Source organism: Bombus vancouverensis, chromosome 9 (genome assembly GCF_051014615.1).
Source record: "Bombus vancouverensis nearcticus chromosome 9, iyBomVanc1_principal, whole genome shotgun sequence".
Classification (NCBI taxonomy): domain Eukaryota; kingdom Metazoa; phylum Arthropoda; class Insecta; order Hymenoptera; family Apidae; genus Bombus; species Bombus vancouverensis.
In genome coordinates, this window is record NC_134919.1 from 13,176,208 (window position 1) to 13,203,178 (window position 26,971).

The 26,971-nt window shown below is 37.7% G+C and overlaps 5 protein-coding genes across 5 annotated transcripts; 2 read left to right on the top strand and 3 right to left on the bottom strand.

Moving 5' to 3' along the window:
* Positions 1 to 527: 527 nt before the first annotated feature.
* On the top strand, positions 528 to 5,677 carry Nep5 (M13 family metallopeptidase neprilysin 5). Its single transcript, XM_033346127.2, has 17 exons — positions 528 to 614; positions 1,145 to 1,217; positions 1,355 to 1,452; positions 1,562 to 1,615; positions 1,691 to 1,748; positions 1,984 to 2,174; positions 2,257 to 2,494; positions 2,597 to 2,849; positions 2,927 to 3,203; positions 3,274 to 3,429; positions 3,565 to 3,800; positions 3,875 to 3,984; positions 4,067 to 4,125; positions 4,207 to 4,255; positions 4,329 to 4,515; positions 4,778 to 4,954; positions 5,422 to 5,677. The coding sequence occupies exons 1-17, from the start codon at positions 602 to 604 to the stop codon at positions 5,593 to 5,595; spliced, it is 2,403 nt and encodes an 800-aa protein (XP_033202018.1). The 5' UTR covers positions 528 to 601; the 3' UTR covers positions 5,596 to 5,677.
* Positions 5,678 to 5,807: 130 nt separating this feature from the next.
* LOC117163642 (uncharacterized) lies at positions 5,808 to 8,741 on the bottom strand. Its single transcript, XM_076621809.1, has 6 exons — positions 8,667 to 8,741; positions 8,184 to 8,432; positions 7,952 to 8,035; positions 7,808 to 7,864; positions 7,606 to 7,726; positions 5,808 to 7,268 (listed from the first exon to the last, which is right to left on the bottom strand). The coding sequence occupies exons 1-6, from the start codon at positions 8,727 to 8,729 to the stop codon at positions 6,076 to 6,078; spliced, it is 1,767 nt and encodes a 588-aa protein (XP_076477924.1). The 5' UTR covers positions 8,730 to 8,741; the 3' UTR covers positions 5,808 to 6,075.
* A 3,979-nt stretch (positions 8,742 to 12,720) lies between these two features.
* Positions 12,721 to 14,740, top strand: LOC117163503 (uncharacterized). The gene is made up of 3 exons (XM_033345828.2): positions 12,721 to 13,184; positions 13,730 to 13,912; positions 14,179 to 14,740. The coding sequence occupies exons 1-3, from the start codon at positions 13,167 to 13,169 to the stop codon at positions 14,602 to 14,604; spliced, it is 627 nt and encodes a 208-aa protein (XP_033201719.2). The 5' UTR covers positions 12,721 to 13,166; the 3' UTR covers positions 14,605 to 14,740.
* A 485-nt stretch (positions 14,741 to 15,225) lies between these two features.
* LOC117163709 (uncharacterized) lies at positions 15,226 to 17,361 on the bottom strand. Its single transcript, XM_033346255.2, has 3 exons — positions 17,253 to 17,361; positions 16,664 to 16,933; positions 15,226 to 15,974 (listed from the first exon to the last, which is right to left on the bottom strand). Exons 1-3 carry the CDS (start codon positions 17,262 to 17,264, stop codon positions 15,702 to 15,704), a joined length of 555 nt encoding a protein of 184 aa, XP_033202146.1. The 5' UTR covers positions 17,265 to 17,361; the 3' UTR covers positions 15,226 to 15,701.
* Positions 17,362 to 22,583: 5,222 nt separating this feature from the next.
* LOC117163554 (uncharacterized) lies at positions 22,584 to 24,011 on the bottom strand. The gene is made up of 4 exons (XM_033345924.2): positions 23,905 to 24,011; positions 23,419 to 23,643; positions 23,028 to 23,189; positions 22,584 to 22,868 (listed from the first exon to the last, which is right to left on the bottom strand). Exons 1-4 carry the CDS (start codon positions 23,914 to 23,916, stop codon positions 22,743 to 22,745), a joined length of 525 nt encoding a protein of 174 aa, XP_033201815.2. The 5' UTR covers positions 23,917 to 24,011; the 3' UTR covers positions 22,584 to 22,742.
* Positions 24,012 to 26,971: the final 2,960 nt, after the last annotated feature.

Here is a 26,971-nt window from a genome sequence, read left to right on the forward strand (position 1 = left end):
AGTCTTCAACACATGAACGATGGCGATTATCGATCATATACTTCAAGGAAATACCTACATATTTTAGTGATAAACTCTGCATACGTCAACTGTGTCGAAGGCCGAATAGTTTGGCTATTTTAAATAAGAATCTCACGATTTCTTTCGATCTTCACAGTGTAGAGGTGCAAGTGCGATTAAATTGGACACAATATTTTCCTTGCAACGTGACTTGGATTCATTTTTAATTAACAATTGCATATTTCAGTTCAAGTTCACGTCTAGAGCGCATAACCATTGGCTTAACCTAAGCGAATCGTTTCGTAGTCTACAAAATATTCGATCGTTTACAAAATCTACGACAAGGAAACCTCATTAAAGCTTTACAAGGATATAGCTAAGAGAAGTAGCAAGAAGAAGTAGCATGTGCGAAGTACCGTTTTAATGGAGCAAGACACGTGGTTGGGGTGAATGTAACAACGGCACAGGTGAAAATAGACGAGTTGTTCGACGTAACGAGAACCACTGGCAAAGCAGGAAAATGTGAACGTATGGACAGCCCCCGTTGTCCCTCGAGGTTGTTCAGTGTCGTCAGTTCGATCCGGTCACTGGGCCATTCACCATGAACGAGCGCAGTGAGTATATTTATACAATTTATTCATTGTAGCTTCTACTGATATCTGTGCATCCCTATTTTAACTCGCTATAGTCTGCTTTAACTTCGCTAGTGGTACTTCATCCCTTCGTAGTCGTTTAATGTTAAGTTGTATACTGATGTAATGGGCTCGAAGGAAGTGTCCATCGCGATATACATATGTAAATGTCTCTGTCGTTCTATTAATTTCTTTCAAATAAATAATTAATATACAAGTAATGAATCTTTTGAATTGTAAAAAATTTTTAAACCATTGTAAGAAATTACTAAGATTACTAATTGTCGAAACGTTTTAACTGATAAAGTAACGAGGTTTGAAATTAGAAGCATTCGTCCGTATCGACGTCGAGTTGACTCATTCGAGTAAAAAAGCGATAATTTAATCTTAATTACTTAAATACGGAAATAAAACTTTATCTACGTATTCTTTTTCACAGCGACACCTGTTTCCATCGTTATCCTTTCTTCAATTTAACAGCTATACTATTATACTATTATTTTTTTTTCCAGAAGATGAAGTAAATTCGATTTACACGATCGCCAGCAACCAGAACCTGGTACCGATAAGATCCAGGCACGCCTAGTAAGTGATTGCGAGATTGACGTCTGCCGGTTGTCTCAACTCGCTTGCTCATTAAATCGTATTATTACATGCATCAAACAGTCCGCGAGGAAGCTGTTAATTCAAGCCTGCCAATTAGATTTACTATCTTTTTTCAGCTTAAAGAAACGACGGTACGTATCGTATTTAACGATGATTATATTGTTCCTCCTGATGGCTTTAGCCGTTATAGTGGCCCTGGTGTTTATTATACTTTGTAAGTAATGTTTATCTTCAGATTATTATCTTTCCTCTTGTTTTATCCAAATCTGTATATATGCTTTTTGTTTTTATTGATTAATTCTTTGTATTAATTCTTTTTGCAGATGCAACCTACAGACCGGTGGAACTTTGCGAAACTGAAAATTGCGTCCGCATAGGTAAGAAAATAATCAATATTATGCTATATTTTAATTAAAATCGAAAAAGATTCTATGAAATCGTTGTTCCACTAGCTGCTAGTTTGAAGGAATCTATGGATACTTCTGTAGATCCTTGTGACGATTTTTATAAGTAAGTACTCTAGTTTGAAAAACAATGATACACACAGTCTATAGCCTGTCTCAAAGTTACAAAGTTAGTTTTCAATGTCGTACAGTCACGGTTACAATACGATTCACCCCTCGTTGGCAACAAGTACAGTGACAATGAGTTCAAGTTTGCATGCATAATTTGCAAAATACTTAATCGATACATTTTTTCGATATGATATCTATCTATGTGTTTATAGCGTTTCTTGCTTTTACAGATACGTATGTGGAAAATGGCCAGACGAACATCCTATACCAGATAAAAGTTTGACGAATTCATGGTTCGACGAGCGTAGAGAAAGAATGTACAGGAAAATAAGAGAACTCTTACGAGATAATACCACAAACAGTGATGTACCATGGGCAGTGTCACAGGCAAAGATATTATACAACAGCTGCATGGACGTGCGTACGTTATCATTTTCTTAAATTATTTTGTATCTTCGTAAGACAATTAAAATAATGTAGATCGTCCTATGCTTTAACTTCAGACGCGAAAAATGAAGTGGGACTTGCGCCGTTGTTCGAGTTATTGGAGGAGCTCAATTTACCTTCGATTCCTGCGGGGCTTACGAAGAAGACAAACGGTTATATCGAACAAATAGCCAGGGTGAAGAAAGTTCTGGGAAAAGATGTGTTTTTCGGTTTCGACATTATTCCTGATCCTCGAAACACCAGTAATAATGTCATGCTGTTCGATACACCGATTATGACAAATCCGTTACCCAAGTATATTTTTTATTACTCATTTTAAACAGTTAATATATGATTCAGATATTTGAATCATTGCACATAAATACAATTCCATAATTGGATTTTTTTAATCGACAGCGATAAGGAGCTTGAGAAACGACTGCATACGATCAGGTCACGCTTCCGGAAGCTGGACGACGAAGAGGATATGTTAATGATGAGTAAGCTGATGAAGGCAGAGATGATGTACATGAGCGACGTAATTAAGCAAATCGTGAATAATGGAACTCTTGATACTTGCTCCTTAAAGAATGAATCATCATTTCCCTACAAGGAAGAGCTAGAGGATGTAGTCGACACGCTTTACGATTTAACTAGCACTTTTTATTACGTAAATACATTCGAATAACGATATTGCATGTATCAATAATGTGATAATTGGTCGTTAAAGGCATTACTTCGTTGCAGATATCGCGTATGGAAAGCAATCAAAGCATTTGGGAAAATGAACCAACCGATGATGATTATATGCTGGTAGACGATCTTCAGAAGTTGACTGACGAGTACGTGTCGGAAGTTAATTCGACACTTACGCCCAAACCATTATGGCGACCGTTCATTGAGCTAGTTTTCAAGGATATTGACACTTTAGACTTGAATAAGACAGATAAGATATTAGTAGGTGATTTGGAATACATGAAGGAAATTGCTCTAATGCTGGCTCTTACCGAAGAAGAAGAATTAGGTAAACTAAAAATTTATCAGCTTTTGTTGAGAATCGATTAACTTACTTAACAATTATCTTGCTGTGTTAGAGAGCTACATTTGGTGGGTAATCGTAGACATAGTTGTACCTCATTCATCCGACAATTTAAGGAAAATTTGGCTAGATTATACCAGGGCAGTAACTAGTGTCGAAATCGCTGAATCGAAGTCTCTGCTTTGTGCGTCTGCGGTTAACGAATTGATGGGTTAGTCTAATACAATTTTATTTTGAGATTGGGTCTGTATATGTAGAGGTAGAACCTGTATCGGCTAAAAGACGCAAGGTATTCGAAATTCTTACGAAACTCGTCGGCCTTTCATCAAAGCCTGGTATAATCTAGGAATGGCGGTCTCGTGGTTGTTCGTGGATCCATCCTTTCACGAAAACAAGGGCAAGAAGGTGTTTGAAATGCTGGACGACATAAAACAAGCTTTCGCCTCGATGGTTTCGCGCACCGATTGGATGGATCGGCAGACAAAAATGGCCACGATAGAGAAAAACAGAAAAATGGAATCTCAAATTGGCTTTCCAGATTGGTTGTTCGATGAAAAAGTGCTTAACGAATATTACGAAGGCGTAAGAAATTTATTGTTAGTTTAATTGCTCGAGCATACGTACAGTGGCAATAAAATTAATTTGTATATTTTCAGATAGATCTCGCGGAAACGGAATATTTGAACAATATAATTCAAATTGTTCGATTGATGTCCTTGTCTGAGTTGGAATGCATCCACGATATTAATTATAACAACATGTCGTAGTAAGAATTTTATTTTATTACGCAAATGAACATCATGAAGTAAGCACGTAGAACAATAATCTCTATTTTCTTTATTTTTTAGCTGGGCGACTGATCCGACAGATGTAAATGCATTTCATACCTATCAATTTAATCATATAAGTACGTAATTCCCCAGATCATTATAGCTTAACTTATCTAACGTTTAATTATATTTATGTCGCTTTTCTAATACGCATGCAGCTATACCAGCGGGAATTCTTCAATTCCCTTTTTACGAACTGGGTCTCGAGTAAGAACAATATTATCATCGTGAGAGATAATTATTAATAGTTAGTTTTTCTAAATGGATTTCTTGATTTCAGATCTCTGAATTACGGTGCCATCGGAACAGTGCTCGGTCACGAGTTAACTCACGGATTCGACAACAGTGGAAGACACTACGATAGCAATGGAAACGTGAGGCAATGGTGGACCAATGAAACTATTATAAAATACACTGAAAAGACTGACTGTTTTATACATCATTATAACAGCTATTATGAAGCTGAAGTAAGGACAAAATTTATTTTCGTCCGTATTACTTATTCAAATCTAAAAACATTCTCAAAACACCATGGTGGATGAATTTGAAATTTACGCTATTTTATAACTAATTTAGACTATGTGAGCCTTTTACCTTCTCGTCTCTCGACTTGCATCCTTTTGACTCTGACAAAAATCTTGACCTTACTGGTATTTGATCTTATTCCCACTTTATATGTATTGGTTCATAAAGATAACGATAGGATCGATCACGTATTTGTTCGAACAGGTAGAAGATTATATAGATGGTGAACGTACATTGGGCGAAAATATAGCCGATAATGGAGGTCTCAGAGAGGCTGTTGTCGCTTACGGAAGATGGAAGGCCAGGCACGGTCAAGAGCCTTTTCTTCCGGGATTCACTCACCTTACTCACGAGCAACTTGTTTTCCTCGGTTTCGCGCACGTAAGATGCTGATTCAAATATGTTTTATCGAAGGTTACGTAACCTGGACTTTAATCCTTTCATAGTGAACTTGCTTAGAACAGTTCAAATATAGCATTGAAATAGGAATGTTTAAAACATTCTAAAGAATAAGGACAAACGTTCTGAAAAATATGTAAATTACATCAATGTTAGAAAAATTTATTTTTGGATGAATTAAGCAATCTACGGTGAATATTAATGATGTTCGACGCATGTAATTTAAATTAGTTATTCGAAGGAAGTTCTGCAATTTTTTAAATAATTTGTGAGATGTGAAATTAACAGTAAACGACTCTCAGATGATTATATTGTTTAGCGTTACTTAACATATTTCTAAATTGCATATTTCTAATTAATGTATAGTTTATCTCATATTTTGTATAGATGCATCATTATAGGTATAATATTTAATTTATTCTGCTTTCTAAAATATTTTTCCTACTTAGGTTTGGTGCGAATCCTACACACCAAAATCTTTGAAATGGATATTACAAGATTCCCATTGTCCTGGGCACGTGAGACTTCTCGGGGTTCTCAGGAATTCAAAGGAATTCAGCGAAGCATGGAAATGTCCTGTGGGATCAAACATGAATCCTTCAGAAAAATGCAGATTGTGGTAATGACACAGTTCTTCGAACAAAGTTATTTTCATAGGAATTTTCTGAATCTTCTTCCCCCAAAATAATCAAACTTTTATACTTGTCTATTATCTTAACTAATACCATCGATTGTAACAAATAATGTAACCAAGACAAGTAGTTTCAGTGACAAGTGTATTAAAGTATAGAGCGATTGTTGAAAAATGACAACGTTGTGATAAAACAACTCCGTGTTTGTAATAAAAGAATTTTATTTACTTATAATAGTCATGTATTCGTGTTTTACATTTATGCGTTAACCAAATGTTTATCTCAGGCGATCAGAAATTTAAGGTTTGCACTTAGGAATCCTCCGTTACTTATTGCGTACGGTCATTCAAGACAATACTTTTCCAACGCGTTAGACCTCTCAATTACAACTTAACTCTGCTTCGTACGACACGGACATCTCATCCAACGCTTTTGTTATATTTCATGACAGAAAACATTTGCAATGTACTTTTAATAAATGTATCCACCTTTGGCATCCGTGGGTTGAACGTACTCGTTACTCGATGTAGCAACACTTTTCACTAGGTTATCATTGTGTAATAACGAAGTATCGACGTTGACACTTTCCTGGTTATAAGCGCTAGCCAAAAAGGTGCTGGATGGGGTAGATGTTTCCACTAATGGGACTACGGTTGTTGAGCTTGCGGGGGAATTAGTAAAGGCGAATAAGGAAGAGGATGAAGAGAAAGAGGGCAGCGAGGGCAACGAGGGAAACGAGGGAAACGAGGGCAACGAGATGTTAAGATTTTGGAAAAAATCGCTTATCGGTCCCTTCTGTGTCTGAACGTGACTTTGAACCACAGGTGTATTGGTTTTAACTACCGTATGATAAGATTCTACTGGTTGCGATGGTGACACGATTTCCACTGACTTCAATGGATGCAACGTCACGGTCTCTACGGATTCCAGAGGACGTACCGTTGATACCGTCTCTACGGATTGCACTGGATGCACAGTATGTTCAACTGGTGTTAGAGTTCCCACGGTTTTCACCGATGGCACAGATTGAACAGAGTGCACGGTATGTTGGACTGGCGTGGTTTCCACCGACTTCACGGATTCTACGGTATGCACCAAGTGCACCGGTGACAAGGTTTCCACGGATTGCACCGGCGTGAAAGTATCCACAGTGTGAGCTGATCGCAGAGGTGTTAAAGTTTCCACGGAGGATACATGCTGTGCTGGAGAAAGCGATTCCACGGAGGAGAGAGAAGGTGAGGAGTACAAGGTGTTTACAGGCTGTGTATGATGCACAACGTGTGTAAGCGAATGTGGAACGTGATATGTTGTAGGAAACTCGGCAGGTTGTGGAAAAGAATAGGTGTTTGGAACATTTTTACTGACTTGGAGTTTAAATGAAAGAGGTAGAGGAACATCTAAATTTAGACCCTGATTATCAGATGCTACAGGATTAAGTCTACTGTATCCAGTTGAAATAGTGTCAAAGGAATTGAATCCTGGCGAATAAAGAATGGAAGGAACATGGGAAGAAACGTCATAGCTTGGCACGTGGACAACTCCTCCGTAAGAGCTGTATGTGTTGGGTAATGTTTCAGTTAGCAGACCGTTGCCAAAAACATTTTTCCTTATGGTTGTTGTAACCGAGGAGGGAGCTTGCACTCTACCAGTAAAATGTGTAACCTCTGCAATCAAAAGGTTACAATCAATTACGATTGATTAGAATCAGCAAATTTAAAACTTGACGACGTTGAAACACGATAATTTTCCAATAACATAAAATTTATATTATAGCTTAGCTGTGGAAGATATGTATCATTTATTTCCAAAGAAACATCTTTAAAATGTTTGGTTCATAAATTATTCAGGATGCAAAATATATATATAGTTATATGTCATGTTACTGACGATTTACCGCGATATTTTAAAATTCGGATTACGTAACGTCACTAAAAATATTTCTTCAGTGTGTTATCGTATACTTTAACTTTAAAGAAATATCTAGTGTAAAAGAGTGTTTACCTTTTACGACAGGTGCATGTTCAACAACATTCACAGTTGATGGAGATACATCATGGACTCCGTTCTTTACATTTGTGACTGTAGATTTCACGTGGGAAGTGGCTCCAGTTCCCACTGTGCTCTGAAAATTTTTAGATTAGACGTGCATTATTAAAACAAAGTAATTGTTGGGACGAACAGATTATAGAGAATATCGATATACCTTAACATTACTTTCCGGAGTTCCATAAGAAGTTGCAGGCGGTATAGCAGTCGCTGTCTACAAAATTATAATAATTGGACGATACGATATTTTGTAAAAGTTAAAAATTGTATACATATGTTATATATATATGTATGTATGTACCTTGACTCCTTCAACAGGCACCGAAACCGTGGTGGTTGATACCGTTCCCTCTGGTACCAGGTAGGTATTAATCGCTTCAGGAACCTGAATAAAAACATAATTTATAAATTAATTTCTATCATTGAAAGTAATTCTGTATAAGAATTCTTCAACTACAATTTTCTATTATTCTATCCTCTATTAAGTTTATTTGAGTTATATGAACAGTATCAGGAACTCCATAAGACAGTACCGGTGCGGAATGTGTGTTGACATCACTGACTGGTGACAAGTACTCATTGTTTAAGGGAACACCTGGTTGATATCCAGGAGGTCCATAGACGGTCTGTGGTATCTGGGCGTAAGAGTCACCAAGGGATCTTGCGTCTTCTACTACGTTCTCGTGATGATGATGATGGTCGGTTCCATAACGTGGATCACCAGGTAGGATATTCCTCTTTTGCTTCGGCAACGACAAAGCTGAAGAAGCCGCCAGGCAAATCTGAAATATTTTTGATTTTGACATATTTTTCAAATTTCAAAGCTGGATATGCAACATTAAATATGATCATTTATGAATACTCAACTGTGAATTAATGTTCAATAAATTGTATCGAAATGAAAACTATGAATTGGAAGATACAAAATTTAAACAATGTACTTTACGTAATACATATCTGATTATACAGATCTCTATGAATGGTATTTTAAGGGGACAATAAAAGAGGATCCTTACCAGAGCGATGAGCAGGAGCCTCATGTTAGCCGTATGATGTTTGAATGAGGAGTCGAGTATCATCCCAAAGATATTTCGACCTTTTATACTCGGCCGATGCTCCCTCCAGTTTATTTCGCAATCCGATGGCATTGGAAGAACTAGATTTTTTAATTGACTTCTCTTGAAGGCCTGCGTCAGGGAGATGATCGCCGTGGACAAAATGTTTCTTGAATAAATCCTCTACTGTGTTGGTGACACGAAACACGGACCAGAGAAAACAGAACTTCCAACTTTGTTTCAGTGTTGGTGTTCTTCTTCTCCCCCTTCTTTTCGCGCCCACAGTCTTTACTCTCAATATTTAAGTGAACACCATAGGAACGGAGGATGATTTATGCAAATCTCTACACGTTTCCTTTCTCAACTTTGGTCTCTCCTTTTACTTTTTCAATCTTTTTCTCTTTCTTTCTTATCGACATTTCGTGAACGCGTGTACACCCATTATCAAGCTTCGTTTAAAGAAGAGGAAGCTTTTAAAATATTCGGATAACGAATGTCAGACTTTTGTAAGATTTAATGGACCGTTGTCAACGAACTTTAAATAATTCGTATTAATCTCTCTGATCGAACGTTAAGTTCGCGACAACTTCGTATTTTAATATACATATCTGACAGGTATCTTACATCACAATGTTTTATAACTTTCCAAATGCAGAAGACGCATTATTAAGATCCTTATAATTCTTTTTTTTTTCCAGAGAACAAAAAAGATTTTATGCAGAATTTTACGACTCTGACGGCAGAGTAAATTTCGTACCATTATCGCACAAGCTGATCTTGTAGAGGACTAACTGTGTCGTAAAGATTTTTAATTTTTTATGTTCAAAAAAATTTGGTTCTGTGTGTAATGTTCCTGGAGGTAATAGAAATAACTGTGCAGTTAATTTGCATTCAATTATTTATTTTGATTAGTGAAAATTTCTTAACCTTGAAAAGACACGTTCATAGAAATTTCTTTGTAAATAAAACACATCTCTCTTGATTATTTTCTCCATCGCACTATTTTTCATTTACACATTTTTTTAATCATAATAATTGTCGTTCCACTTAACTATTCGAATAATCTTAGTGTATTATTTCTTGTTAATTTTGCTGATTGCGTATGAATTGTATCGTCCTACATTAGCCTGCACTGTAATTTTGAATTCTTTCATTATATTTTTGTGCTTTTGCTAAGAGACTTGCTTCTTTTTTGTTTATAGCTCAAACGGCTAATGGATGGATTTGTAACCTTGGGAAGCGGGGATTCCACTGTCCACACCTATAATATCTTGGCCATACCTGAATAGGCCTGTTTCTATGTGATGAATGGACTGGACTTATCCACAGGATAATATAAAAACACTGGTATTGCATTAATTGCATAACGAACAACTCGTGGGACGCGCATATTAAGAAATCCTGATCTGTTAGAAATTTAATTGTACAACAATCTTTGTATAAATTTTAGTCGACAATTAGTTTTACTTATTTTCTATAGTTATAATTTCGTAAATTTTTTTTAGGAAATGCCGACAACATTCGGCTACTTTTTACACAGACAATAAAAAGCAGTATAATAAATTTTTTTGCGGGTTGTTGAATTATTTTTTCAGCTTTTTCTAAAGACGAGTTTCTTGTGTAAATGTCATTTATATATTGTTAAGTTTGAATTTCGCGCGTCAAGTCTCTGAAAGCTTTGGGTGCATAAATACTCTAGCCGTAGAAATTGAGTTTCTCACCTAATAACATGGTGGCTCTATCTGTTGTTAGAACTTGAAAGTATCCTCTGAGAACCAAGAATGTTGCCTGTACGTAGATTTCTTTCGCAGGAGAGAAACTAAACGGTAAACTAGTAGTTAGGAGTCAAAGAAAACCACTCGCTTAAGTCCATAAAAGCTGTATCAGCGTTTTTATGAAAATCACGAAATTATGTAAAGAAATCTTTTCCTTTTTTAAGTGAAAATTTACTATAACATTTTCAAGGTTAAAGATGATTTAGGAGGGAATTGCACAGTGAATTACAGTGAAAGTGAAGGTATATACGATATATTACCGGCAAACTTGGCAGCAGATGCAAATACACGAACTTACTAAACGAGAGTATATTATATGTTCGTTTATATGTATTGGTTACAATAAACTCACTTCTCCGGTGAGTTACGGAAGGAAAGGCTATCAAGCTCGCGCTCTAATTATCCTGATTATCTTCCATCCGTATCAATTGGCGTTTCACCCAACTACCGCAGAAAACTACCAAGTCCCCTTCTCTCTTGTCATTTTTCTGACTCTGCTTTAATTTATTTTGCATTTTGAGCAACAAAGTGGAAGTAGGTTCTTGCGGTGGATCAAATTTCCAAGTGATTTCATTCTAGCGTATGAGATTCGATATCGTATCCGACATACTTTGGGTATTAAGTTCATGCACCCTAATTGACAATTATCACTGTTAGCAATTATTCTATTTTATTCTTTAATACCAGAAATTTGATAGAAAATAGTTATATCGTGATAGGTAAAACGAAATTCGATTCGATTCGATTCTACAGTCGATTTATATGTCAGACATGAGTGCTTCTCCCCTCACGAGGCGCTCTTTCGAGAGGCTATTTTCGTTTTACACCTTTTGCCACTTTCTGCCTTTCTCCTGAAAGACGAACAAAATAAAAATCACACGATATAGTTTTTGTGCTCTGCTACTTATTAATGTCCCACTACATCAAAAATTGATGCGGAATTTAATTGCGTGTTAAAGGTAGATATATAGTACATGTTCTGCACGAAATGTAGTCAATAGATACTTGATTTCGATACGAGATCACCAGTTTTCTTCGAAAGTGAGAGGAGAAAGGGCTGAGCGGATAATGATTTTACTTTTGCTTTTGTACTGAACCGGTTTTTACTACCCTTGCCAGAAGACTATACGGCTGGCACCGACACTTTTGTTTTTAGATTGGAAGCATATACATTTTAATGTGCTTACTATGACTCACCCATGCTACGAATAATCCAATTATCAAATAAGACTTTATTTCAAGCGATGAATGAAGGAAAAAGAAGTTTGTTAAAAAAAAGGTTCGATTTCTTTTAGAAATAAAAATTTACATATAAGAAAAAGTTAACTGTGTATGGGAGGTCCAATTAATACAATCTTCAATAGATTGTGACATGCTGTAGCAGTATCTTGTTACTTGTATAACGTAGCCTCGCTTTATTTTATAGATAAGCAAAGACAGCAAGTCCTTTCCTCGCACGAATGCATGCGAACAGATACAGCGCGGCGCGAGCGTAGAAAGAACCAGATGATCCAGATTAGTCCTTTTACTTTGGACGTTCTTTTAGTCTTTGATAATCCTTTCACCGTTCTCTCCTTCGGCTGTGAATCGCCTCGCGCGGTTCACATATCAGAATTGTCGATTACTCTCACCATTTTTACAGCAGGAAATTACACTACGAGTCCGCGTAGGAAGTACTACTACCTAATACGATCTCCTCGTCCGCGGAAGACTCATAGAGGAAATCCGAAAGACGATTATACGATTTAGCGACGCTTGAAAACATTTTGCATAGCGAGATTAGATAGCCGAATTGAAATCGTTTTCAAATTATATTTACTTAATCGATTAATACTCTGGAATTTATATACTGGTGATATATAGTGGATATATAGTGGATATATATCTGCAACGAAACATATTTAATAACATTTCTGGCTCTTCAATGAATTGTAGTATTCTCTACAGATCTAGAAAGTCGATCGAATATAATTTTAAAGCGAAAAGGTGAACGGTAGTTGTCAGTCAATAAGTATCGTATACATACACTTGAATTTTCTAATTGAATTTTGATTCTTAAAACAATTATAATGACCACAACAAAATGTCACAGCGCAAGATTGTATGAAACTTTCGATCACGTATGATTGTACGTATCACACGCGATACTAACGAGCTCCGAAGACCGTATAATTTACACGCTGAAACTGTTGTCAGGTAATTATTTGAAAGAAAGATTACAGTATCCAACATGCGATGAAAGAGCGTAACACGGTGGTTCTCAATGGACTCGTCGCCATTTATTCTTCAATGCGAAGAAGAAATTAATGGACAAAGGTATTGAATCATCAACGAGAGAAGCTGCTTGACGAGGTCAGTTACGAAACCAGGAATTCCATTTCAATTGATGGAGGATGCGCATTCGGAGAGGATCGATTTCAATTGCACTTGAAATCAAGCGTAATGCTCGTCCAGGGAGACCGGACGTAGCGGCGGTCATCGAACTCACGGAACGCCACGAGAAGAGTAAGGAAAAAAGGGGAGAAGCGGAGACAAGATTGGAGAACGTAAGCCAGTCGGAAAGAGAGTGCTTTCTTCGTGAATCGGTGACGGTGAAGGTCCTCGTATATAAGCAAGTGCTGGTAGTGCAATTGTCAGTGTGACTCGTCCCATCGGAAACACCTATCTGCTTACACCTACGAACCGGATGACAATGTGGCGTATAGTAAGTTCATCATCGACAACTAACGTATCGCTAAGACCATAAATCGTCGATGTATCAAGGAAATCTCGGATCTGCAGATTGGCCATTGTGTTATACCGATTTTATATCATTTTCATTTTTATTGCGATCTTGTGAAGGTGAATTCCAGTGAATTAAAGGGAGTCAGGGTTATAAAGTGTAACTGTTCGACTCTTGGCTTGATCCTTTTCATTTTTCTGTCAAACTGGGCGTACGTCCCAAAAGTGATTACTCGAGAGAGATCTGGGAGAAAGTACTGCAAATCCTCTGGCTTGAAATGCATTGCTCACTGGTATACGCAGATTATATATCGATATTTACAGTTCTGTATTGTGTAAAATACAGTTGGAGTGAAAGTTGTTCCCACTGTACCGTTCACTTGTGTTAACAATAAAATCGATTAATATAGAAAAATGTTTGCCCAATTTTTATCTTTATAGAAAGATTAAAAGATGAAAGGAATTTTTCGTTTTTAAGCATTTTTTTATAACCAAAATCGAACTTTAATCGCGATTACATATTTGCAGTTCTTATTCACTTTGACTGTGGCCGTCGCGAGAGCCTCTCATTTTTCATCCCTGGAAGGCCATGGTCTTGTCAGTGAACCAAAGCTTATCTCTCAATCGGTTCATCTGAAGGAAATACCGACGAAGATCATCAAAGTCACAAAGACTGCAGTTGTCAAAGTGCCAGTCCCTTATCCAGTCAAGGTATTTTTTCTCAAAACGTAACAGTCTTTTTTATTAACATTATCATCAATTTTTAAACATAAACGTACATATTAATCTTAAAAAGCAGTCGAAAAACACCAAAGTTATTCGATCATGTAGCCCATAGCGTGAACTTCAAATGAATATATCCAACCCTTTTTTTAAACCACGAATTAAACGATCTTGTTTCTTCCCGCAAAATCAGAAACCGATTGATCCTCTCTATAGGTGGTTTCGTTGATCTAGAATTCCTTTCTCTTTCATAGGTACCCCATCATATACCGGTTCCGGTGCCAGTAAACCATCCTATCGCAGTTCCGTATACGAAGCTAGTGAAAGTCCAGGAACACGTGCCAGTCGAGGTATCCAAGCCGGTTCCGGTTCCGATTCATCAGCAAATACCGGTGGTGGTGCCAAAGGCTGTCCCGGTACCACAACCGATTCCAGTTCCTCATCCGGTAACAGTGAATAAGCCTGTCTTCTACCCAGTACCACACCCGATTCCATATCAGGCGAGTAGCCATTCCGAGGGTGGCATCGGTGGCGGAGTTGGTGGATATGATTCCGAAGGTCATGGAGGCCACGAACCTGAAAGCTACAGCTCTTACACGGTGACTCAACAAGGGCACGATCAAGATGGACAAGGAGGACACTTCCAACCCTCTCAACCTGATTATAATTCGCATCATTGAATGCTCTTTGCAATTTTAGTTGTACATACGCTGTACTATTATGCCTGATTCGTTAAGTTTCTGTTTGTAGTTTTTTCTTGTTGTCGCTGTTTATCTTTTGCTACATTTTTTTTAATAAAACTTTATATTTCGTAAACCCACGGTATCCTAGTTACAGATCCTTCTAATACCGGCTATCGTATTACTTCGATTAACTACCTCTCGGATGAATAATCGAAGTAGCACAGTTATGGTTGAACAGTATCCGAGAAAAATGTCTCGGCTGCGATGTCGAGCGATCTTTCACGCTTCGGTAAAATGGAAAGTGAACTATCGTGTTACGGTTTGATGAGTCACACGACTGGTTCAATGTCTGCATGATCTATATCTGATGCCTAGATCATTTCCGATCTATTCCGGGCATGAAAAATCGCTCATGTTCGATCCAAGTATAGCGAAGGGATCGTTCAGATCTAGCGCCAAGTATCTATAACGGATCATTCAATTGCAACTACCGTGGAATTCAATTCCTATTTCTTGTATCAGGAAATTGAGTTGGAAGCACTATTTCCGTAATACATTTTTACAGGTATGTTTTTTTTTTTTTTTTAGTGTTAAGGAGTTTAAAAGAAACATTACTCGTTTTAGTACGAAAAGAGAAATTTATTATTTCTATAATGTAAAATAAGCGTCGAATTACATATACAGAGGAAAAGAGAACTAATTACATCGCGATAGAACAATTACATCTGACGTCACAGAAGTGAGACGCTCAATTGCATTTATTCATTTCACGAAGAAGTCCGCTGAATCATATCCGACAATTAAGGACACTCGGAATGGATTACTAATCGTTCCATTATCCAAAGGAACCAATCTTCGTGTCATCGTAGATACACCGAGATCCAAACTAAAATTTCGATAAAGTAAATAACACGTGAAATCGATGTTCACGGGTTTGCTTCAAGAGTTCTTCGTTCGTTCGATCTTGAGGAGAATCGTAACACGGAATTTCTCTGTCAGCAATGGAATCCTACAGTTGCTCGGGTTTTAAGCAACGATATCCTTATTTCGATGACCGAAGCTAGCTCCCTCGAGTCCGCGAAAAGAATTGATGTTTACCAGGAGGAGTAGCCAGAAGGGTAACTACCATGGCCTGGCCATCCGTTGTTGTATTTCTCAACGACCACTGTAGGTTGTGCGACCGGTACTGGAATCTGTTTCACGACTGGAACAGCATATGGAGCTGGTACTGGGACCTTGACTGGTACGCTGACTGGAACAGGCACTGGCCTATCAACTGGGACTGGCACGTGCTTGGTCACTGGGACTGGGTAGGGTTTCGGGACGTGAACGGGATACGGACGATCGACTGGGACGGCTACTGGTACCTGAAGAAAAGAACATGTCAATGATTAGATGAGCAACGTTCAATGATCCTTCATTGTGTCCACAAGGGACACGTCGATGATGTATTTTCATCAAATTTACGATAAAATTTTGATATTTTCTTAAACAGAAGCTAGCTCAAAATGGTTGATCGCATAGATTGTTGCAATTCTGTATTATACGTGTACATACGATTAGCAAAAGTAACATAATCGATCGAGGAATTCACGTAAAATGAAACCGTTCGATTTACGAAGTTTTCTAAGAAAGCCAGCACGCACGTGTGGGATTATTCTTGGCTTACGAAATCCTAGCACACATTTACATTGAAACGTTAATTAACGTCCGACGATGAAGGCGCTGACTGCCAATCATGCGAACAGATATTCCGTGATAAATAGAGCGTGATTGGGAGCTCGAAGTTCTCGAAGTTCTCATTTATACTAGTTGCCTTGATTTCGATAGGAACGCGCATCAAATTTAATCTGTTATGCGAATCGGACGGAAAGCTTCCGTAAAAGATCCTATCGCTCTCGATTTCATGCTGCGACGATATAAAAATTTCCCTATCTATGTTACGTTTTATTTTTCCAGAGCTTTCACGATATAGGTTAAGATATTGGAACACTTTTGTTCGTTCCTATACTCGACCGGTTGGTAATGAGGGAACCAAAGAAATGCAGATCTTTACCCTAACTGGGACAGGAACTTGTCTCTCAACGGGAACAGCTACTGGATGTGGCACTGGAACTGGAACTTCCCTGGTTAAGACGGATACTTGGCTGACTGGCACACCACCGCCGTAACCACCGCCGTAACCACCGCTGTAACCACCACTATAACCACCATAACTACCACCACCATATCCCAATCCATAGATTCCTCGTTTGTCTTTTTTAGTTTCGCCTGCAGCCTGTTCTTCGGCGAAGGCTACCGCCAAGAAGGCAAAGATGATGATGAGCTGAAAGAAAGATAATAATCAAATTCTAAGAAAAGAGAATCACTCCTCATGACGCGACAAAATCACTTAATAGCACAGAACTTTGTTTTAACCATAATGCTTATGTTTTAACCGTAGTGTATCACTAATAACAGAACAGTCTCTATTTGAAAAATAATCTCGATTAATCTTGATGCATTCAATTTTGAAAAGTATAGGATAGTTTTGTTTCAACGAAAAAACCAAGTCGTCTCAACTGCTGCTGGGTAAACTCGGTCTTGATCGTCAACAGAGACTGATCCTCAAGATCGTCAGACTGCCAAGATGTTCAATTGCTCACCTTAGCGTTCATGGTACTGCGCTGTTGGAGTTGGTTCGTCGTTGTTTTGCGACTGATGAGATACCAAGAAGATTCTCTGCTTTTATACGGTGTGACGACCACGACGAACCCTTGAGCAGGTCGGAGGTGGTAGGCAGTGTCGGGCCTACAGAAACGGTGAGAAGAAATTGGGCGTGGGGGCAAATAGAGGTCTCCGAAAAGCAATCCAAGGCAAAGCTCTTTCCGCTCGCTTTTTGTGAAAGATACATTATGGCCCCTTTCACCAATTCAGATTAATACTTTATTGCAATATTTTGTTGAGTTTTTTCTTAATTATATTTTGAAGCGTTAAGCTGTCATTAATCACTTGCAAAAAGTTTTCCTCTTTCTGGTACATTCGATATGAAGCTGTTCTCACGCATATACTACCGGAACATCCCTGACATCAGGGAAAAAAATGAGGAAAGGCGACAAGATTTTTGGAAATTTAATTTTATCTTTAGAAAGACTTCACGAGTGCAAAATTCTTGAAATAATTCAACCGCGGGAAATGCGTTTCCCTTTCCTTTGGAACTGAATGCTACCATTTCAGAAAGTGACCGAATTTTTTGTTGGTTCATGCAATGTTCGACATTTACGTGGCCGCTTGTGCAAAATAATCTCTGGGAAACTGTAACGTGGCAGGTGATTGTTACGTTAACATCGTTGTAAACAGCGCAGTATAATATGTATGACATAAGTATGGATTTGATACTCTAAATAAAATACTGCATCGAAAAAAAATTAGGATCGCTATTTCTGGTTTTAGCTCGATATACTTCGTTACGAGTTTAATCGTTATGCAAATAAAATGACGCAGCGCAATAAAAAACGTCGAAATGTTCTTCAAGATAAGCAATAAGGTAGAAAATATCAAGGTGGACCAAAAATACGTTTAGCGCGATCAAGTGTCTGAATAATTTTTTTTTAGGCATGTTACGATCGTTTTTTTTTTCTGAAATAAATGAACGATACCTGTGTTGGATAGATATCATCCCGAAAATGCAAATCGTTTAATTAACTCAAGCAGTTTCCATAATAATCAAATTTTCTTGTTTCTAATAAAACCACATTTATCTTAACAAAAATCAATCAATATGCGATCAATGTCCAATCAAACTTGTGTCCACAAATTGTCTATAATACATTTCAAATTAAATGCAAATTGCTGCTCGATGCGATCCTAATCTAAGTTTCTACGATGATAAAATTTCGATGAAACTGTTTATCTCATAATTGATAACTGTTGTCCGACTTGATGAATTTCAAATTTTTGCGCTTGACATTTCGAACTACATCGACGATTCTCCTTGGCAAGAATGCTGGCTTGTTATAAATGGCAAGACAGTATTAAACAGGAAAAGAAAAAAGGGTTCGCTCGTAGGAAATTTATGCAGAAGAACCCTCTGGACCGCTTTGTTCGGAGACATCGCATACCAGCCACATAATCCGCTGAGATTCTGAACAGCGTAGTCCCTCTCGTTTACCTTGTTCTTATTAGACCGATTGTTATTTTGTACTGTTAACGTCGATGATTCATTACCTTGATCGGAATAAGTAGATTTTTCTAACCCCTTGGAAGCGCTACGCAGATAAGATGTTTAGTGTTACAAGGTCTGTAGCGCCTGCAACAATGTTAATTGATCATCGCAATGACTTATTTCGTCTAAGCAGTGAGCGTCGCTCTGCCGTACCTTCACCTGAAAAAATCTGTGTGCGCGCTGTATTTTCGAACGATACTCTTACAATTAGTGCAGAGTTGTGGGAAAGAGGATGCTAATCTTTTAATGTTAAGCATTCTAGTGTTTCCAGTGAAAGACATTCTCAACAGAATCAGTGCGTTTCAATCGGCTGACATTCGTCGAAACATCAATCTCGATTCGTAGCTACGATGCGACGTATGCAACTGGATCGGATAGAAATTCAATTTTCGAAGGTACGAGACGGTACGAATCTTCACGGAGGAATACGCACGTCGTTCGTTGCATAAATCGCTTCTCGGTAGGTTTCGACACCGCAAACTGGCTTTGTCCTTTTCCCTTCTTTTCAGCATACAAACCTCCACGGTCCGTTTGTTACGCGTTCGAGATGGGCTCGTTCCTCGCGATTACACAATCGTAACCAACCAACGAAAATTCCATATTCGAATTTCGCTACGTTTACCCTAACAGGTTCTCTGATTGTTCTTACGTTTATGGATCAACAGTTTATAGGGTGATTCTGAAAATAGTATCAGGTAAAAAGATATCCTCAACAAGGACTCTACATGATCGGACGTTTTCTCGAATTTCAACAACAATTCATCGATAACTTTCGAACTGGAAAATTGATTTTGTCTAGTATGAAAACGCATGGTAATTGCGAATGAAGGAAAGTAATAAAGTAGCAAATACGTTTTATCGCTGTGTTACAAATACAACTTGAACGCGTATCACCAGGTATAAATCTTTATTGCTGGTCGTACACCTGAAAAGCGACCAATTTGTTCCATTTTAAGTGGGCAAAAGGGAACGGAACGATTGCGCGACTGGCCGATCGCGTGTAGAAACATACCAAAAGTTTCACGTACGAATTATGTTGGTCTCATATCGTAACGATCTACGACATCGACCAAACCGTTTATTGTCATGAAAATGAGCATGATCGGTCCGTTATTACACGACGGAATGGCACTGGATTTCACTCATGTATTCTATCCAAAAAGAAAGTAAACTTTGTTTCCGTCCTCGATGTCGATATGTCGTCGAAATTGAAACGCCAAAAACTACTTCTATAAAGGGGATTATCTTATTGGCCAATCGACAAGAAATTTCGAAATAGCTAAATCCCGATGAACTGGTTTTATTCTCTGATCGGACTTCGATTGTTGGCTTTCTTTTTAAGGGAATCATCCTTGATCCCTTAAATGTTAAGCAAAACATTTCTATGCGATATCCTTACGTTAATGTATACAGATTTGGACAAGTCGTTATTCATTTGATTTTAACAAGTCTAAACTGATTTTATACTGTGTGTAAATCGTAATTTTCGTACAGCTTTCTAGGCAAAAGATATAGTCGTATAAATAGCACTCTAACATTTCACAACGTATTTTCATACTCCAGAACTCCGAAATGTCGCTCAAGTTTGCAACATGAATACATTAATAATGGAGAAGGTCGATTTATAAAAATTATTCCCTTGTGAAATAATCGCACAGGAATACCACGAGAAATATTGTCAAGAACACGTTTGCTGCCAAAGGATGAAGAAATAATTAATTCTCGAAATATATCGATAACTTTTTTATGTAACATAGAGACTAGATGAAACACGCAGATTTATTATTGTAACGTTATCCTATAAAATATTACTGAAAGTTGCAAAAAAGAGCGACGCGAAGAAGAGGATTGATTAATGTCTAAACTTTGTCAAAATCAATTTTTACTGCAACATATAAATTTCTATCGAAAAGTTTGATATAAAAATTTGATATAAATAACGTGTAGATTGCATGATGTGTTTTTAGAAAAATCTATCAAATTTTGTTAAATTTTATCTACCAAACATCAAGAATTCCTTTCATAAAGTGAACGTAGTTTTCTACCCGGAGATGAACGAAATTAATCAGACAAGAGGAATTTAACCTGATATTCAAGCGACACGCACGTGGCGTAAAAAAACTCGTTTCGAGGTTGTTCTTGCTTTCGCGCTAACTTTCGTATAGAGAACGGAATAACCCTTACATAATTACGATGTTACTCGAGTTTTGATGCTCTAAGCGTGACATTAAAAAAATATTGTGTAATCGTTTAGTATGTGATAATACGCTGAATTGCACGTTCTCAAGTCGTTGAATAACCTACCATCAATGAAAGTTTAATGTTCGGTCCATAATGTATGACAGAAGATAAAGAACCAGATGGTACTCAGTCTATGTGATACCCTGTCGAATATTTCTTCCATAATAGTTCATGGAAACATGGTTGATTAATTCGAGAGTTGGAATAAATCTTCCAGAATGACTCAATGAAACAACGTGTATTTGCAAATTTTGCCGATAAACATCAAATGTTAACCGAGGAAATAACATTTCGAATTTTTATTACTTCCATCATTGGATTTACATGGATCTAGAAAAATATGTAACGTCCACGTGACAAGGTCGGCGATTAAGGATCACGTTAATTAAGAGATGTTGTAACCTGATCGGTATGTATGAAGCAGATAACGATTGGCACAACGAAGTACTTTCTAAAAATTAATAACTATTTGCATGCGTTCTTTAGAGGTGAACGGGGATGAATAGTGCATTATGAGACATAAACTGAAGTATCTGCGTTTTTAATGACTGTTTTGTACGAGGATATATTTGTGCGTAATGAATAAGAAGTGTATAGTTTTGTACATATCCTTTCAGTAAGAGTTCAGTAAGAGTTCAGTAAAATTCGGAAAATGGGACGACGGATGCAATCGAAAGCAGAAAATACGCTCTAAAATATTTTACAAGTTATTCCAAGCAATTGCGAACAATTCGGGGAAATAATCTACCATAAAGGGCAGGAATTCATTTGATGGAGGCATTTCATTAGCGCGTCGCTTTCTTGGAAAATTTTCTGTAGCCTTTTGTTAGTTTAATATATAAAAAAAACTGTCTTCTATATATAGATAGAGATAGATAGAAATCCAAAGGAAAGTTCACCGCTTGACCTGCATTCCGTGAACATCGTGAGATCTTGAAAATTAGGGTAAGGGAGGTTCCCAGACCGCGCGAAATCGCAGTCAAGGTTCGGTTTGGGAACATCGCCAACTCGTGGGTAGTTTCTATACAATGGTGAATCAGATAGCGCTCGTAAAAGTATAGTAATGGGCTGTCGCGCAAGGAAGTGTCGAAACGTTTTATACGCAGATAATTAATACCGCAGAAATTCCTAGTCATTAATGCGACACGGCAGCACTCAGCCAATAATTTTACGATCGGTCGAGGTCTTCACGCCATCGATGCTACCCTCCATAGATTTCAAGTATCTCTGTTTTGTTGCGTAATTTCAGTTTATTATATTAGTTAATAATTTATAGTAGCTATGCTCTTTTCAAGGAAACAGGAGCTCAATCGTTCGCCTGTGCGATGGCAAAAACTTAATGCTAATTGACGTAGTAATACGAGCACGTAATGTATCGATCATTCCTAAGCAAATATGAAATTACCAAGCGTTGCAATCCACGTGTGGTAAATATATTTCGTAATAGATGACTGGACAATCAACATGCAAAATGCATTAATCAACATCAAAGATCGAAGAAATGGTTCGGTCAAAAAGAAATAACAAAACGTTACTTTAAAAAACATTTATAAAATCAGTTTATTGCATGATTCGTGTCAACTACGAAGCAGAATGTGTTTTCGTACTGCTCTCGTCATAATGTCTTTTGCGATGCTGCGGAAGTGGTTAGGTGGGAATGGAAGGGTGGCAGATTGAAAGGAAAATTCGTCTAATAGTGTCCCAAGCCGTGTCCTTTAACAAGGACTGGGACTTGTTCTTTAACGAGAACTGGCTGTGGAACGACGACTGGAACCGGCTTGGGAACCGCGACTGGAACGGGGTGAGCCACTGGTACCTGCAAGTAAACAGTAAATAGAGGATGAAGGAAAGCTTTTAAAGTGTGACCCAAAAGGAAACTCGAAAATTAAATTTAATAAAAGTTTTACCATATTCGGATCGTGGCTAATTAATGAAATTATGGAGGAAGTCGAAAGAATTGGTTCCTTTAACTTACCTTGACGGGGTATGGGGCGGGCACGGCTACAGGAACCTTAACTGGAACCGTGACTGGGACTGGTTTTTCGACTGGAACCGCGATCGTCTTGGTTTGCACTACTGGGTATGGCTGGGGTACTGGAACTGCCACTGGGACTGGATGTGGGACCGCAACTGGTACCTGAGGAAAACATAGTGTCATACACGATACTCGTTGAACATTTCGTCTCGATACAGATATTTAATTCTAATCTCATTTAACGCTGATATTCATGGAACTTGGTTTTTAATCGAATAGTAGAATCTCTGGAAACGCAACAGTGTAATAGAAAAAGTTAATAAAGCATGTTAAGTTTTATAATAATAGATTTGTAACATGAACAAAGACTCTTCTCGGATAATTTCCTCACCTTTACGGGGACTGGCCTGTCAACGGCGACAGGGTATGGTTTTGGGACTGGAACTGGAACAGCGACAGGCTTTTCTTGAATGGCGACCGCAACACTGCCATGTCCCAATTCACCACCGAGCAAGCCCGCACCATGTCCCAAACCACCATAGCCCAAACCGAGCAGACCACGCTTCTGGACCGTTTTGTCTTCGGCGAACGCCACGGAGATCAGCATCACGAATACCTTAAGAATGAAAAATGCAATATGATCGACTGGCCAAAATTGTTTCTATACCGAGACATCAATCGTTAACGAGATTTAAGACCCTCGCGAGATTTAAGTAGGACGGTAACTTCTCCAAGACAAATTTCTTTTTCGAGACGCTCGAGACCGCATTTTCACTAAAAGCTCACAAAAACTACGTGTAACTACGAGCACTGAATATTCTCGAGATCACAAATAGAGATGAACTTTAAGTCAACACGGAGTTGGAGTGAAACGTACCAGGGCCCTCATGGTAAACGATTGGGTATTACTTTGGCTAGTGCGTCTTGACTGGTAAATTAAATTGGTTCTGTCGCATTGGAGGAAAACCACCCTTTATATAGGGAATTCACTTTCATTTCACGCGTACACCCCGCCAATGAAAAGCCAATGGCCGTTCGGTGCGCTATCGCCACACCTACTATATACTATTTACTCACTGTACAGCCACATACCGTTACACATTATAATACATAATGTGCACAGGGAGTTGTATAACACGCCAAACGTGCGCCAACCGGGGCTAGTAAATAGAACGCGGGCACTTTATGCAGATATGTATATATGCGCGCATACATTTTCGACCTAGCTCCGTGACTCTAACGAGAAGACTCAGAGTCTGCGGCATATCGATCGGAGGAAACGCGCGAACGTGAGACACCTGAGAATTTGGATCTTTTTCGGCTATAGATCGTGGCAAATCTTGCTCGCATTTGGGTTCGTTCGCGACAAATACTCGTGCGCATTGTGAAAAATGTACCGTCTATTTCTTGTACCTAGTTGATGGTTCTTCTTTTCTCGAGAAACACTTTTAATCGGTAAGAATAGAACAAAGTTGAATCAAGTCGATCGACTCAAGTGATTAAAAGCCAGAAATTAGAGAATGGTGTTATTCACTGAATTCGTGATTCTATCTTTGAACGGAATTGTCGAAAAAATCCTTAATCGAGGAAATACGAAATAAGAGACTGCTAAATAGAAACTGTCACCTTTTGTGAACACACAGTATTTGACGGCTAATCGATCGGCTGCAATTAATGTTGCAATTAATTGCATAAAATCGGAGGTGCATGTAGAAAATCGTTACGTAATTACGCAATATAGTTGGGCAGAATAACGAGTAGCAGCTGGTGAAACAGGAAAGCAGGAAAATTTTACGTTCAGAAATCTCTACTAGCAACAGAGATATTTCCTAATTTCGTTTCCCAATTCGTATGCAATTTTCCAGTCTCACCACAATTTTGTGTATGTATACGTATAATCTGTGTGAATTTTATTTCTATCTTCCGATAAGATTTTGATACTTTTAACCAAGAGAGCGGAAAGTAGTAATTTAAAATAAGAATAAATGCTGCATTAATCGTTTTGTAAAAATATTCTTTAAAAAGTAAATAAGAAATTTGATTTGAGTAATTATTATTCTGGGAATTATGATTAACGTGCGCTAAACCATGTAATATTTTACAACGATATTTGATGAATATTTATTTCAGCAGTCACTGTACAATTATTAATGTAAAAATTAATAACAGATTATTATACTATTGAATGCTGATTCTTGTATATTTCATTCATTGACTTGTCAAATAATTGATCGTGAAATTATCAGAAATATAGATCGAATCGATCGCAATCGAAAGAAATATCGTAACCGAGTCACAGAAATGATTCATCAATTAGTTTTCACTATCGTAACTAACGCTTAAAACAAATTTCAAATAAATATTGTTCTTATGGCATACTTTGTGACTGCCTGTCTATTCATCAATACCCTGATTGTATCAGCCGCGCTACAGACAGTTTAATTTAAACCCAGTTCCAGCATGACCAGCGGTAAAACACGACAATTTTATCGTCGACACGAAATTTTAGAATTTTATATTCGTTCGTCATTGTTTCTTATAGCCAGTTGCGTGATGTGTAACACGATATATTTCAAAACGGCGAGAAAAAAAAAAATAAAAGTTCGTCACTAGTGACCCGAAACTTAGAAAGCGTAATGTAATATACAAAAGTATTTCAGACACCTGCGTGGTTGATTAAGAACGAAATGGGTGGATTATTATCAGTCACGATCTCGTCGATTTGCAGCGCAAATCGTCGTTTCACAAACGATTTCTTTGACATAAATGAAACGCAAATCAGAATCAGTTACCACTCGTTCTGTCAATCTACGTCGTTCCCTGCTTGTTGAACAAATAATCATGCCTGCTATTCAATAGCTTTTACTCATTTCTCGAGGATACTTCTTATGTGCTGTTGTTCCGTTTTCTGTTTTGAATTATGTATTCTCTCACTCACTGTCACGAACATATTATTTCTCAATTTCCCTCTTTTAATTCAGAGACAAAGTATGTTGATTAATATTCCTATAAGTAATATCGGCTATTAATATTCATAGACTTTTAATTACTGTATGAATCGTGTTTACGTAATACAATAATTTGCAGTAGCATTGTATTTCGACTAGCTGACTTGTTCCATGAAAATTTTAATTATCTACCATATTTAATCGTAACTCTAAGTATTCTATCGACCTATCGAATCCTAGCAAACGTATCCTGAGTTATTACAATGCGCGGTAGGGACATGTTCCTTATTACAAAATTCTTCACATAGCTGTGACTCACGCTTGTCGATAGTGAATTCCTCCTAAATCTCGAACAAACCCGCTGCAACGATATTACATATTACATTCAAAATCTATACAATAATTTGCGTAACCGTACTTTTATCGTATATCGTTTCCGTGTTGACTTAATGTAGTGAGCAGTTCACCCATCGATCGAGAAAACGAGTTTGAGATTTCAATATCGGACACGTTTTACTGACGTCAGACGTATTGACTTCTGTAGAGCCGTGCCTCCAGCTTTTCTTGCGTGTTACATATTTCGATTGGAGCGAAAGATCGTATCATTCGGTGAGGCGAATGAAACCAAGTTTGTCGTCTGTCAAGCGCAGAGTGTTTGTTTTAATCTCATCTTTGAGCTAAACGATGCAACCTGAAATTCGTAATTTTTGAAATTTCGATCCATACTTCATGCTCTATAGCTTCAATGTCTCATTTTCACATGAAAATTTTTCCTAAATGATTTTCTAAGGATACGTAAACATTGTACAGGATAAAGTACATTGTACACGCTTGTATTAATTCGTATACATGATATCTACTTTTTATCATCTATAATCTCTCATAATTCGTATTCTATGAAACATACGCGGTTGTTTAATTACACAGAGTTGCACAGCCTCCGGTTTCCTACGTGTTGTGTCATTTCGTATGCAGCATGGTTGCAATTCCTTGTAA

Bases quoted from the DNA above. Each gene is read 5' to 3' on its own strand.
- LOC117163709 (XM_033346255.2), bottom strand. The intron at 15,975-16,663 runs GTAAAGATCTGC...TCTTTTCTTCAG, and splicing joins AAGTTCCTGTCCCAGTTAGG to GTACCAGTAGCCGTCCCAGT.
- Nep5 (XM_033346127.2), top strand. The intron at 1,616-1,690 runs GTAAGAAAATAA...TTGTTCCACTAG, and splicing joins TGAAAATTGCGTCCGCATAG to CTGCTAGTTTGAAGGAATCT. The intron at 3,985-4,066 runs GTAAGAATTTTA...TTTATTTTTTAG, and splicing joins AATTATAACAACATGTCGTA to CTGGGCGACTGATCCGACAG.
- LOC117163554 (XM_033345924.2), bottom strand. The intron at 23,190-23,418 runs GTGAGGAAATTA...TGTTTTCCTCAG, and splicing joins ACAGGCCAGTCCCCGTAAAG to GTACCAGTTGCGGTCCCACA. The intron at 22,869-23,027 runs GTAAGTTAAAGG...GTTTACTTGCAG, and splicing joins CCGCCCCATACCCCGTCAAG to GTACCAGTGGCTCACCCCGT.
- LOC117163642 (XM_076621809.1), bottom strand. From the start codon at position 8,729: ATGATACTCGACTCCTCATTCAAACATCATACGGCTAACATGAGGCTC. The intron at 7,865-7,951 runs GTACATACATAC...ATAATTTTGTAG, and splicing joins TGCCTGTTGAAGGAGTCAAG to ACAGCGACTGCTATACCGCC. The intron at 7,269-7,605 runs GTAAACACTCTT...TTTTGATTGCAG, and splicing joins ACATGCACCTGTCGTAAAAG to AGGTTACACATTTTACTGGT.
- LOC117163503 (XM_033345828.2), top strand. The intron at 13,913-14,178 runs GTATTTTTTCTC...TCTCTTTCATAG, and splicing joins CAGTCCCTTATCCAGTCAAG to GTACCCCATCATATACCGGT.